This window comes from Triturus cristatus, chromosome 2_1 (assembly GCF_964204655.1).
Source record: "Triturus cristatus chromosome 2_1, aTriCri1.1, whole genome shotgun sequence".
Classification (NCBI taxonomy): domain Eukaryota; kingdom Metazoa; phylum Chordata; class Amphibia; order Caudata; family Salamandridae; genus Triturus; species Triturus cristatus.
Genome location: NC_140581.1, coordinates 292,625,150 through 292,639,435, shown reverse-complemented (window position 1 = coordinate 292,639,435; position 14,286 = coordinate 292,625,150). Strand labels below are relative to the sequence as shown.

Here is a 14,286-nt window from a genome sequence, read left to right as displayed (position 1 = left end):
ACTAACATTTCATCCCTGTGCCCATGAATTAAAAGTGCACAGTGTGTGCTGGCAATTGACATGCTTTGGGTTTGCTGAAAGAGTCAAAGATTGTGGGCCATGGTTGCTATGTACAATGTTCTTCTTCCCTTGAAGCACTGGCATAAAATAAGCTGTAGAGTATGAAGATGTTTTTGTGTTTGGCGAAATGAGCTATATTGCATTACTCGCTGACCATAATTCATAGAGTTGGCACTCTCTTGTATTCGGAGATTCTGGTCGAATAAGAATACTGCTTTGATCACATCGTGATACTCATTAATTGGACGATTGATGGATCCACACATAAGGAACTGGACATGAAGGAAGCTCTGTTTAAATGTAACAGGGTGAATACATGGTGGATGATCAACGCTACATGCATTAGGTTTAAGAAAGTAATGCTATTGCCACAATTTCAGCGGAGGGGCATTCCAGTCCAATATACTCTTTATATTTAAGTATCCACCCCAATCCATCACACACACACACACACACACACACACACAAATACAACCTGTAACTCTCGGTTGGCCAAGTTAGATCAGGTGCCTCTCTGTAGAGCCCCTCCACCTGCTTGTTTGATATTTGGAATGAATGCTGCACCTGGCTTTGTTCCCTCCACATTGCAGGTGGTAGACTAAGTTGCACTGAGATATTACCTCTTCTCCATCACACTGAGTAATGGGTGTAAAATATCAGAAAACGATTGCTCAGCAACAGAAAACTGATGATAATTCTTTTTTTAAATATTTTGGGGAATATTATAAAAAATATTTTAAATGGCAACAATCTATTGTGGTGACAAAAGATATATTTTTTTATTTGATAAAGTTTGAAACATATTCTTAATATACGTTAACAGTGCTGCCCAGTAAAATACCAAGTCTTTGTATGTTGCATTTCATGGTAAATGTTTTTGTCTTCCGGTCTACTGTGTTAGGTAATTTACCGAGCTCATTAGAGATCTAAAATCCAAATAAAACACAAATGTATCGTTAAAATGTGATAGGTTTCTGATAAAATGAAGCACAACACTCTCACTGCTCTCTGACTGATGTACGTGTTGAAGCCTCCAGAAAATGGCTATTGTGCCTTTGCTCCTAGAGGTCTTTGCTGATGAGTGAGATATTTGTCATCTTGTATTAAATAATTGTATTCTTGCTGAGAGATTAATTCTAGCTAACCTATAATACAATTATTTGAAAATGAATCCTGATAATGCATTGCTTTGTGAACCTTCTTGTTTCACACAATCCACTAATGGTTTCCTCATATGCGTATCTGATTCTTACTGTTGCAAAAGGTCTTTAGTATTTTACATACGATTTGTTCTCAAATAAAAGTTCAATAGAAGAAAATGCTACTTGTTTAATAAACCAAAAATCAAATTTTAAGCAGCGTATTGTTTAAAAGATTTATTATGATTAACAAGAGCATTTCCACATGAAATGCTTTATAAAACAAGAATATGGGGAATAAGGTCATGGCAGACTTCTGGATCGAGTATGGGGGTCCTATGGACCCTACAGACATCCCCTTGCAGGCAGGTGCAGTCACTCACTGCACCCGCCTGCAAGGAAATCTCTAATCCCTCTTAAAAGTTCAGTCTGGTTGCCATCTGCACAGTAAAACATGGAGCGGCTACTTCAAAGTTGTCAGTTTTTCACTTGAATGCACTGCCCCAGGACAGTTCTGCCCTGGGGGCAGCTCATTCAATGTAATAGGGCGCACTTTCCCTGTTTGTGCCTGGCGCACCTGTATTTAAGGTGCACCATGGTGCAAACAGGGAAAGTGCGCCCTTTGTGCAATGGGGTCCCTGGTATTTTAAAACTTGGACAGCTATAGTTAAAACGGGATCTGTGCACACAGGAGCATTGAAGTAAATGGCAAGGTTTCTGATGATGTTGGGATCAAAATGACAGGAGGAAAGAAAATGAGAAGATGCACCAACCAAATGAATCAATTTGGTCGTAGATGAGTTGAGTATTGTATTGTAATTGCATTTATATAGCGCTTAGTACCCCAGATGAGGCGTCGAAGCATTTTTTCGGCGAGTAGCACGCTGCTCTGTAATCCATAAAGGATTAGTGTTAGTATAGTGAAATATGAAAGTAATTTGAGTGGTGGATTGGTTAGTCAGTTATTTGTATTCAGAAGGCTAGTGGAGGGATATATAGCACTTGTTACCCCTGATGGGGTGTTAAAGCACTTTTTTTGGCGATGAATTGTCCTCCAGTGGTGAATTGCTGTACGGTATTCAGGAGCCTTAGATTGAAGACAAGGGGTCTATCATAAAAAACTGAAGAACATGTGTTTATCATCAGCATAGAGGCCATAAGAAAACACACAGAATGCATTATTCTACCCTGTTACGTGGTGGGAAGGGAGAAAAGGTTGAAGCCACAGCAGAAACTCCAACCAGAAAAGTGATAAATATGTGAATGATGAGTTCATAGATATGAGTATGCTGATTAGCTCAACTGGGAATGTCAGTGCCGAGGTTAATAGGTCAATGGCAGTCATTGTTTGCATTCATAATGTATGTGCATTTTGTTTATCTTCTTGCAGGTCTGATTATGCCGGTTTGTTGAGGATCATCGTTTGGAAAGATCTTGGAGATCATTGCAAGAGTTTTGAATGTTTCTGGAGTTGTGAGGCTGGCCTCCCATCATGTCCACAGAAGTAGAGACTAACATCAACACTCAACCTGATGTAGCAGCTACACCAACAACAGCTGCCAAGGCAACGCTCAAAAGGGAGAAGAAGAAAGGTATGTAAAAAAATTTGGTGTATCTTAAGAAAGGCCTCTTATTGTTTCATTGCCAATTCCTAATGCACATTTCCATGTAAGACATTCATAGGACCCAGATAACTTACCATATGTATTCACAAAGAAGATTGTATAAGGTGCCACAAAGGCAAAATTCAAACATGTTTTATAAAATCAAATTTTTTGGAGGTTTTATTACTTTCATGAAAAAGAGTCCCAACCTCTAATGGAAAACAATACTGAATCAATGATTAGCGCTGATATTGTCATATACTTATGATGTGTATTTAAAATTTTAGCAAGAGTTTTTCAACGAAACCTCACACCTACTGTATCATCACTGGGCATTTGGGTAAAACTGTTTGTATCTCTTTGGATAGATGTTGAATTGACGTGGATAGTTAGATGGATCAGGAATGCATACCTTTCAAAAAAGTGGTCCAGTGCTGCTGGAGTGAGAACAATTCATTTAGCAAGGTATTCTTTTAGATGGCCCTTGTTTCAAGCTGAGAAAAGAAATTAGGAAAAGGGCAGCCTTGATGCAAGTTCACTTTCTTCTTCTCTAAAGCGTCTAATGATCTGGCAAAAATTGGTGCCTTAATTCATGCTTGTAATTGAAGTTACTGCTCCAGCGTAAAAGGGCAAATTTACATATCCTCCCTGCGTCACAGACCCGTCATCACACTAACTCATTCATACACGCATTCATTGGTGGGGCCTATAACACCAACACTCATACTTCTCACTCCGAATCTGCACACAAGGGGAAAGAAACACTGGACATGTGGCGGTACCTTATTCCCTATAGGAGGAAAAATCTTTACATTATTATATACATCAATACCTATAGAATCCTAACTTTATCCTCAAGGCACTCCACCACTTGGTCGACGGACCAATTAGTTGGATTGGTTGATGGTGATTTAGAACCAGCTAAAACCACATTTAAAGCTTCAGAACCTTCAATCAATACCTTATTAAAAGAATCACAAACTCATTTTCTTAATCAATGATTAGTTGGATTGGTTGATTGTGATTTAGAACCAGCTAAAACCACATTTAAAGCTTCGGAACCTTCAATCAATACCTTATTAAAAGAATCACAAACTCATTTTCTTAATCAATGATTTAGTTTATCTAATTAATTTGTTTTCATTTGCATAATCGGCATTTTAATCAACACAGGGTCTTCAATTTCATTATTTTGCACAATTTATCATGACAATTATATTTACCTTAATCTTGATATCGATGACCATTTCCCAAACCCTGTTCGCCCTGCATAAATCAAATCCCTTCGGGTGAAATTGTCCAATCGAATGCAGGCTAATACCGAAATAAGTCCGGGAAAAGTTATTTTCGCTCAGCATGACACAATCCCAAAGATCAAAAGGACCAGGCAATCGTGCAAGCAAATCGATCAGCAGCCACCAACACATATTCGGGACGCACTTCTGGAACGCACACACCCCTACCGTCTTCTAAGTTCCCCTTTTTATTGTAAATTATAAGATAATCGGCAACATTTTCCAAAATCGAGACACTCTGATTGGCTAAGCCATTGAAATTTGTAATACGGAACGTTGTTCCCAGGTTCTCTTGGTTCTCAGGGAATCGAATATGTCATCTTTAGTTTGTATAGTTCTCATGCGAAAATCCTGAAGTAACGACATGTAGACCTCTGAGTACAGGTTGTCATTGTCTTTTCTGTCATTCACACTAGCTGAGTTCTGGCAATCCTCCACGTTCCTATCCTTGACGAGGAACACAGTGCCCAAATGGAAGGTCGCCTGGAGATCTTCAGAGCCATCCGCGTCGGCGCAGTAGACTAGTAGGCCCGAATGCCAACTTAAGCAAAACAAACATAAAAAGTAGTTAATATACGGAAATGAAGATTCTAATGTTTAAACCCACACTAATCCCAATATGTATTAGTAATTTCCTAGCTTATAGCAACATTTAAAGCAATAATACTCACCATTCCGCAACACCAGGAATGGGAACCATTACAAAAGCAGCATAAATCATACAATTTCTATACCAACACATTCTACAGTTAATATGCGTACCACAGTTAATCATTAGAATTATTTGCCATACTAGCATTAGTATTTTATCATGCAAATAGAGAAGGTATACAATATTTTGCTCTACCTGCTCCACCATTACCATGCTTTTAATATTACTGTACTTCAATCTTGTTTTGGCTCCACTTAAGTCTGGGTTGTATGGGTGTTTGGGTGTAAGATATGTGTAACTGAAGTACCGCAAGTCAAGTTGTGAGTGAGTGATGTTGAATGAAAAGTCAGGCAGAGTGAATTTGATGTTTTGGCAACAATAGGGAGATCTGAAAAGTATAATACTATTTTCAAGTTTCCCATTACCTCATTGTGTAATGTTGTGACTTTATTTTCACGAATCTCCATTATATCCTCTCTAACTGGCCATTTACTAAAATCTCATTTGACAACTTAAGGCACTGTGCAAATACCTATTACGTCAGTGCAGAGATTTCCATGGCCAAATCTTTTGAATGAACGCGTATGTAACTATCCAAAAAAATCTTCCAATGGCTCAAAAATTATTAATTGGTTTGGACACTTTTCTACCACGGATTAAGGTTGTGTACCCAGCACAATGTTGCATAGAAAAAGCTGACATTATGTACAGCTACCCATGTGTCAGACCTGGCCCGCTCTTCATGTCTGTAATTTGTTTGCAAAGTGACTAAGTGCTGTTCCAACCATCATAGAGAAATTACATCATTTGCTTAGAGAGTCCCCTTCAGGCTGGACTCAGACCTGCTCACACTCAGTGGCTGCTACATCAGTAACAGCAACAAATTGGCTTAATTTACAAGCAGAGAAACTGACAGCTATGGTTTATCTGCGAAACATATGTAATTTGAAGCAAATTAAAAGCATAAAAAATCAATGCAAGAAAGATAACACCCTCTGCTGAGGAATTCAGAATGCTTCCATAAAAGATACTACATGTATTAAAGGAATCTGCCTTCAGATTGTGTGTTATGTTCTGTAGATAGAGACTTTAAGAACATTAAATACAAACCTGAGCGATTATTACAAATAATCAAAACTCAACCTGAAGTTTTATAAATAATGTACTGTCATATTAATATATATATATGGTATTGGGAGATTTAGAGACGATGCAAAATGTTTCAAAAAATAACAAACGAGAAAATCTAACAAGAACTGAACGCATGGCCATGCAAACATTAAAAAACAATAATGAGATTGAAATAAAACCGGCCGATAAAGGCGAAAATATTGTGGTGCTGGATAAACAACACTATATAGAAGAAGCGATGCGACAACTTGATGAAGCAAAAAACTACAAAATTCTATCCAAGAATCCCACCAATTAATTAATATTAGACCTGAATAAGAAACTAATCATATGGCAAGAAAAGGGTCTATTAACGGAAGATGAGAAGGATTTCCTGTTGGTGGAGAATCCAGTTATGCCAACTATTTACTTTCTTCCAAAAGTGCATAAAACACTAAATAAACCACCAGGACGCCCAATTATCTCGAGCTGTGGAAGCCTGTATGAGAACTTGTCAACTTACGTGGACTTCTTTTCAGCACCTATTGTGAAAACACTCAGCTCCTACATAAAAGACACTGGAGACTTTCTACGTATCTTAATGGATACTCAATGGCAACCAACCTACTTCCTGGTGACGATCGATGTGGTGTCACTGTACACCTCAATCGACCACGAGAAGGGAGTGAATGCCATTCAATATTTTCTAAGGCAGAGACCAATGAATGCACTGGAGCATTCCAAAATGCTGATTGATATGATAAGCATGTGCTTACACAACAATATCTTCTTATTTAATAGGAAGATATATGCACAATGTTGTGGTACTGCAATGGGAGTTTCCTTCTCTCCAAGCTATGCGAATCTCATGATGGGGTGGTGGGAGAGGAACATAGCTTGGTGAGAAGAAAACGATCATCACATGATGAACGTAGCCCTTTGGCTGCGTTTTATAGACCATCTGTTCCTGCTGTGGAAGGGGACTGAAATAGAATTCCAAGCCTTCTTCACGGAGCTGAACAATAATGATGTTGGTCTGAAATTCACATACAACCTAAGTCCAAAAGAGATTGAATTTCTTGTTACCAAGATCTATATCAAAGAAAATCAGATGCACACAACAGTGCATAGAAAGAAGACAGCTACCAATAGTCTGCTTCACGGATCAAGTTTTCATCCACAGTCACTCAAAAAAAGCACACCGTATGGAGAACTGCTACGGAGGAAAAGAAACTGCTCGGAAGAACAAGAAATGGAAAGGAAATTCGAAGAAACTAAAACACGCTTCCTACAACGTGGATACAAATATACAGACATCAAGCGTGGGGAAACCAAAGCGAGACAGAAAACCAGAGCAGACACACTGGTGAGCAAGAAAGATAAAGAAAGAAAAGTGAAAGAAGAAAAAAGTATAAAACACAGCATAGGAAACAGTAATGAAACAACAAAATCCGATGAAAGTCAGCCACGATTGATACTTACCTACAGTAAAGAAAGCTACAAAATACAAAAATAAGTAACTAAATATTGGAATGTATTAAATAAAGATCCTGAAATAGGCAAATTAATAGGAGATCGACCTTTGATATCATTCAGAAGAGCACCGAATCTATCAGACCATCTGGTGAGGAGCCACTTTGAAGCCAAAAATACAGAGTCATGGTTACAGCTAAGATCCAAAGGCTTCACAAAATGTTCAACATGTAAGGCCTGTAAAATTGGCAAAAATCTGAGGAACACAATAGACCCCACCAGAAAAGTGTTTGAAATAAAAGAAACTATACCATGTGATTCGACATTTGTGGTGTACATGCTCCAATGCTTCTGTGGAAAGCAATACATAGGAAGCATGATATGCCCCCTAAAAAAGTGTATCCTGGAACACACACGTGCAATTCAAAATATGGATAACACATATGCTATTGCGAAACATATGTCCACCCATAGTGGGAAAACCTGGTTGGACATAAAATATTCAGGATTGGTGTCAGTCCCCCCAAATGAACGAGGAGGGAATAGTATTCAGAAGCTACGAAGATTGGAATCTCGGATGATAATGAGATTCAAAACCAAATATCCTCTGGGTTTGAATGGAGATGAGGAAATGTACGTTCATTTATAGACTGAAAGAACAAAGAATGCAGGAGACAAGGCTATAATTGTAACTGATAAGAAATGGTTTTGATTTGATGGAATTCAATTGTTATAACATTGCTCCTCGCATACAACTCTTCAAAATGTAACAAACTATATGTTGGAACAATTATAAAATCACTGCACTTGATAAAATCTCATGTTGTAAATGAGGCAACATCCAAATGAGATTGGATAGACATTGAATGATTTGAAAATTTGCAAATGGGTGGAGCCCACTAATTAACAACAATCGAATAAATGTGTTGCTGCATGTTTTTCTTTCTGGCTGTCCTGTGTATACGGATGCCACAGCAAGGGGTAAGGGCACTCAGCCCGCTACAATAATATAGGACACTCAGTCCATAAATTACGCTCCAGGGAGATCGACTGCTTAAATATGCAGTATGGGTCACTTTAATTCGAGGCTTAGCCAAGAATTCATCTATACGCTGCTCTTATTTAAATGATGAGCGCATAATGGGTGTAATACTGATCATACCCCTTGCAATATGACATCTCAGCCACCGGCCATGCCAGAACCAATCGAGCCAACTGGTGAATAAAGTTATATATAATGTGGCTAAAATATCTACTACATAACCCACAATGCACCAGTATTGGAAGTATATAAAAGTAAAAATTGAAAAAGGACCAAGTTAATACACTACCGTGATCAGGAACTATGGTTCGAAACGCGTAGGAGATAGACACGACTTAAATAAATAAGATCGTACCATCAAGAGGAGTGCCGTGCCTCCATTTTCGTGAGAATATATATATATATATATATATATATATGTAGATACATATATGAGACAGTATATATCGATAACATTTCAGGTTGAGTTTTGAATATATATATATATTTTTTATTTTTTTATTTTTTATTTTACAGAGAGTTTTATATAGCACGAACTTGACCCGAATCGGGTATCAGAGCGCTTTACATAGCACCAGTTGCATTACATGAGGACACATTCATTTTTTTTTTTTTATTAGGCACGGGGAGATGACATGATTTGCCCAGAATCACAGGATGTTCAGCGTCATTGCCGAGACTCGAACCCAGTTCCCCAGATTTGTGGTCGACCGCCCTAGCTGTTAGGCCAACTCCTGCGAGGGGGAGCCTCAAAACACCACACACACGCTGTTACCTCGTAGACTCACAGCAGCCGCGGACACCAGAAGGCTTTTAAAGCAGTTGTTTATTCAGCAGAAATAAACAACTATATATATATTTATCAAAGGTTACAGGGATGCTATAGTTAAGAATTTTTTTTAAAACCCTTGGAAATTCACAGAAAAAAACAAACGTTCTAGTTAGGCACAGATTTCACTCGTACAAAACCAGTGAGATTCAGCAGTTATAGTTACCTGAGCTAATTATAACTTACACCCCTGCAATGCACTGCTTATACCTCACATATTACATAACTCATGACGTAGTTCATGGACGGGCCCCAAGGAGGTGGTGGTCCCTGGCGCCGTGTATGGCCCGAAATGGAGGCCACACGGCCCCCTCCCAGTTTAAAATTTTTATTTTGGCCCCAGGGAGGGTCCGTGTGTGTCTGCGAGGAGCCCCCATTACTAACTATTTAGCCTCGGGAGGTGGTGATCTGCGGGGCACCGGGGGGGTCCATGAGGCCTCCCTGATTACTTTCTATTGAGCCCCAGTGAGGTGTTGGTCCTTGGGGCATGGAAATCCTTATGGAGTGGTGCCCCCCTTCTTTCATTTTAACATATTTGGGCATGGCCCTCTGATCTGGCCCACCTGGTAGCTTTTTAAAAAATGTTTTTGCCAGAGTTGTGGATCCATGATGATTTTCAGCAAACATTTTTTTTAATGCTTTTTTGCTCTGGCGGGGTCACTCTGGGACCCCCAAAAAGAGCTAAAGGGTCAGGGTATGCCTACCCTGCCCCCTATTCCTTTTAAAAAAAAACCAATTTTTGTGGGACTCGGCTGAAGCCAAGTCCCAAGATGGCTGCCAACGCTTCCTTGTTGAGATCTCAGCACGAGATTGAAAAGGTTTGCGGAGCCTTCACATCCTTATATTTGCAAATTTGGTTTTCCTTTACTATCGCAAAAGCTACAGAACACATTTACACCAAATATTAAAAAGGGTTCTTTCTGGATCAAGAACTATCTTTCTGCCAAAGTGTAGGAGAGTGCTCCCTCGTTGTGTGGTGCTGTGAGACATCAGCATGGGGTGCAACAGCAAGGGTGAGGGCAATGAAGGTCTCTGGGGGGTAGCGGAAGGAGGGGCGAGGAGTATGCTCAGTGCAGTGTAGGCACAGATGGGCACAGAAGGGCTTGCCTTTGGTGCACCCACTACACACACCTACTGCAAGCGTCCCTGCTGCAGCCACCCGGAAAATCCAGTGATATCTCTTTCTGTGCAGCTGGGTAGTGGGAAATCGAGTGATGTCCCTCCATGTGCAGATGGATGATTGGAAATCCACTGATCTCACTTCCTGTGCAGATAAATGGAAAATCCAGGGGAGTTACAGATTCTGGGTCAGCTGGTTAAACAAGCTGCATTTAGAATTTTTGCTTTCTTGCAGACTGTTTAAGGACAGAGAGGGTCTGCACTTCTTAGGACTCATGGACCACCTAAAATGGTCAGTTTCTCAGCTAGATAGTTGGTAGTTCCCTCATTTAGAGACTTGTATACAATTCAAGTCAATTTGAACATGTATCACATCTCTATGGGTAGCCAATTGAGCTGTAACAATATTGCAGTGATATGATTGGATATTCTAGTGCCTGTTAGCAGACAAGCAGCAGTGTTGAGGCCTGTTGTTATGGAAGTGTTTTTAAGATGCCCTCCAGGATGTAAACGCTGTAGTCTTATATAGAGAGTACTACGCCCTTTCTGCACTCAGCACTTTTCTCCTCAGAGTCCAAGGCACGCCGCACTTTCCTCGTGTTGGAGGCCAAGGCACGCTGCACCTTCCTCGTGTTGGGGGCCAAGACACGCTGGACTGAGCTCACGCCACATGTCGTGGTGAGGACTCCATCTCCCACAAGGCTTAGCGCCAGGAGGCGCTACTGTCATCCTTTTACGCCTGGAGGTGCATAAGAACAGCCCAGGGCTACCGCTGCATGGGACGCACCCGGGCCAAGGGATGGCCCGTCCGAGCCTGTCAGAGACCAAAGGAGGTCAGGCAGGGCCACACTATTGATCGTTGACATCGGATATTTCCTGGCTGTTCTTGTCACCAAGTTGCTGTGATACAAAATTATACTGGTTGATCTGGGACTTTGCAGGCGGGCCTCCAGTATGAGTAGGCCTAAGACTGTAGCAGGGTAGGGGGTTGTTAGGACATTGGATGCTTTTCTTTTGAGGGCTGAATCTGCTCTTATACATGAGATTGAACGTACTGAGTGGAGACTATTCCTAGACCCCCAAAGTTTGCTTAATCAAAATGCCCCCTTTACTCTGTTACCCTCTAATAATGAAGAAACTCCTTCACATTCTAGCACACCATATTCTTTGTTCTCGGACTCTGAAGTTACAATGGTCCCGGAGATCACTGACAAATCACACATACCACCCGTCACCACCAGGGGCCAGAAGGATAAAATAGCTCACAGGCATACTCTTGCACCACCATCTAAGAAAAGGAAGGGGCAGGGCACTTATAAACAAAGTCAGCATTTGCCAAAATACTCAGGCCGTAAAGTCTGTCCATCTGATAGTGAGCCCAATCAGGGGACGATCCCGGCATCAAAAGAGGGGGCCGCCATGGAAACATCACATATCCTGGCAAAAGAAGACCTTCTGGGTAAACTAGAGCTAATGCTATCAGCACTATTAGACCCAATAGTGCAAAAACTAACCCAAATTGAAGCTAGGTTAGCTAATTTTGAAAAATGTATGCCGAATACCTCTTTAACACCCTTAGACAATTGTCGGAGTAGGAGCGAAGTTACCTCTATAAATAATCAATTGGAGAGTCTTGAAATTAACAAGGGTCTGGCCAATTTCAATCCTGGCTTTCCCTTAAGGTTCTGTAACTCTGCTCCTGAAATTAGTAATGCGGCTAAGAATAACGTCAAGCCCCCATTTATCCCGGGTGGCGCGAACCGGGGACATGTGTGTCCATGCAGGGTTCAAATGGGGATACTGTTGGTAGGGACAACCATATTCAATTTGAGAGAGGCCAGCCTTCAACCACTTTGAGGGGACAGTCTTCTGATCAAAGGGTCCATTATAATCCAGCTACAAATTTACACCTACCTCCAGAAATAAACCCGTACACTGTGGTGCTGACGAATGCCCCCATCGTGTCATCCAGTAATAATGAGCATTGGTCATCACTGAGGAACAAATCCCTTCATTTTCTCAGTGCAAGGACTGGGATTAATAAAAAGCTCCTGTTCTCAGAATTCAAGATAGCGCGAAGAATAGGCTGGGTTGGACAGTCCAGAAAGTGACTACCAGGGGCCTGCGTTGTGTTGTCATTCAGGACCCTAGGTTTGGTACAGTCAATATTAGACAGGGCTGGCAATAGGCCCGTTAGACCACACAAGATAGCCATACTACCCTTGGGGCATTTCTACCCACCACCTAGATATCTATGGTATACTGCTGAGGAAGAGAGATCTACTCAGGGCAACCAATTAAAGTATGCAGCCACAACAAGTAACCATTTTGATATTTTGATCACACTGGAAGACACTGATTGACTGGCTTCTCAGAGTCACTGCCTAAGATCCTTAGATAAGCAAGTTGGGTATTCTGGAGACAGGCTGTTAAAACAAGAAAATAGATCCCAAATTACAACAGGGCAGGACAAGTCTATGCCATTTTTGGCCCGTACAGAAGAGGAAGTCCAGGTCAATGGGTTTGCACCTCGGGCTCAGACCCCTCCTCCTGATTTATTAAATCTTCAGATCTTAGCGGAGGATGCCCAGGATATTGGTTTTATTCCCCGGGATCAGGCCCCTCCCCTTGAATTATTTAATCCTAAAATTACAGTCCAGTCGCAGCCCTGTCATGGAGACAGTAATTCTCATGACCTGGTGTTAGCCAGTCTCCCCTATACTAATGTGAGCCCTGGTTGTAGCCTTGTATCCTGGAACATATCAGGACTACGTTCCAAGATTAGTAACCCTCAATGGCCTGAATTCATATTAAAACATGATATTCTATGTTTTCAGGAAACGTGGCTGACGGATTCAATACACATAAATGGTTTTAAAACATTTAATACCCATGCTATAGGGGGCCTACACGGTAGAGCTAAAGGTGGGCTCTGTACATATATATATAATAAGTTAAACCTTACTAAGATTGAGCCTTGCCTTGAGTCTCCATATTATTAATTGCTCATTTTGTATTCAAATGCTTCTCATTGTACGGTACGGGTTAACCTTTATAATAATATTCCACCAGATAGTTTTTCTATTGTGGTTAGGAATTTGTGCAATGAATTGAAAACCTTGTGTAATGAAAATGTTAAATATAAGATGCTCATATTGCTTGGTGATTTTAACTGTGCATTGTGCCCTCATGAGGATGATACAATATGTGGTTTTAATGTGGAAGAAGGCATAAGTAATACTCACTTCTGCCACTCAAGTACAGAGGAGCTGTTCAATGAACTGGTGTTTAACCTGGATCTAGGCTTTGCTAATGAATTATGAACTAGACCTGCCCCTATTACGCAGACCTTTCATGGTAGAGGCCTTTGTTCCACAATAGACTATATATTGCTATCAAATACATATGCATCCAGACTGCTTTCTTTTACAGTTGATGGCAACCCCCTGAGTGATCATTTCCTCACTACGCATTTTGGCACTATTCCCCACTAATAGACAGGGGAGGGATGAAGAGGCTGTAATCTGGTTCTAGCCAATGTAAAAATTTACAAAGTTAATGGGTACACCCTTCGCTGGAATATGGTGGACCCCGATGTGTTAAACAAACAGCTGATTACTAAGTGTAGACTAGCGTTTGATACTTGCCTGAATGAATCAGCATCTTCTGAAAACATCCTATCCTCTTTTCAAGTAATAGCAGGTGTGGTAAGGGATGTGTTACTCAAACAAGGTGGAAAAAAGTCTGGTCCCCAGAGGTGGTTTGACTCAAAGTGCTCCCGAGCATACTCCTCTCTGAAACATGAGCTGCATAATACCCCAAGGATCACCATCAAGATCAGGCAGGCTAGAATAGATTATAAAGTGGCCCTTACAGAAAGAAAGAATGTTTTAAGAAAAGAAGCGTGGGAGTCGCTTACCATAACCTCACAAATGAAAGATAGCGCTGCTTTCTGGAAAGCGC

The 14,286-nt window shown here is 40.7% G+C and overlaps 1 protein-coding gene across 5 annotated transcripts in view; it reads left to right on the top strand.

Annotated features, from left to right (window-relative positions):
• The window catches only part of DAB2 (DAB adaptor protein 2), a 269,293-nt gene that overhangs the window by 104,192 nt on the left and 150,815 nt on the right, over positions 1-14,286 (top strand). For all 5 annotated transcript variants that reach the window (XM_085631150.1, XM_085631147.1, XM_085631152.1 and 2 more), the window contains exon 2: positions 2,590-2,791. In XM_085631150.1, the coding sequence (XP_085487276.1) occupies positions 2,692-2,791 (100 nt within the window). In that variant the 5' untranslated portion in view covers positions 2,590-2,691. The remainder of the gene's footprint in view (positions 1-2,589; positions 2,792-14,286) is intronic.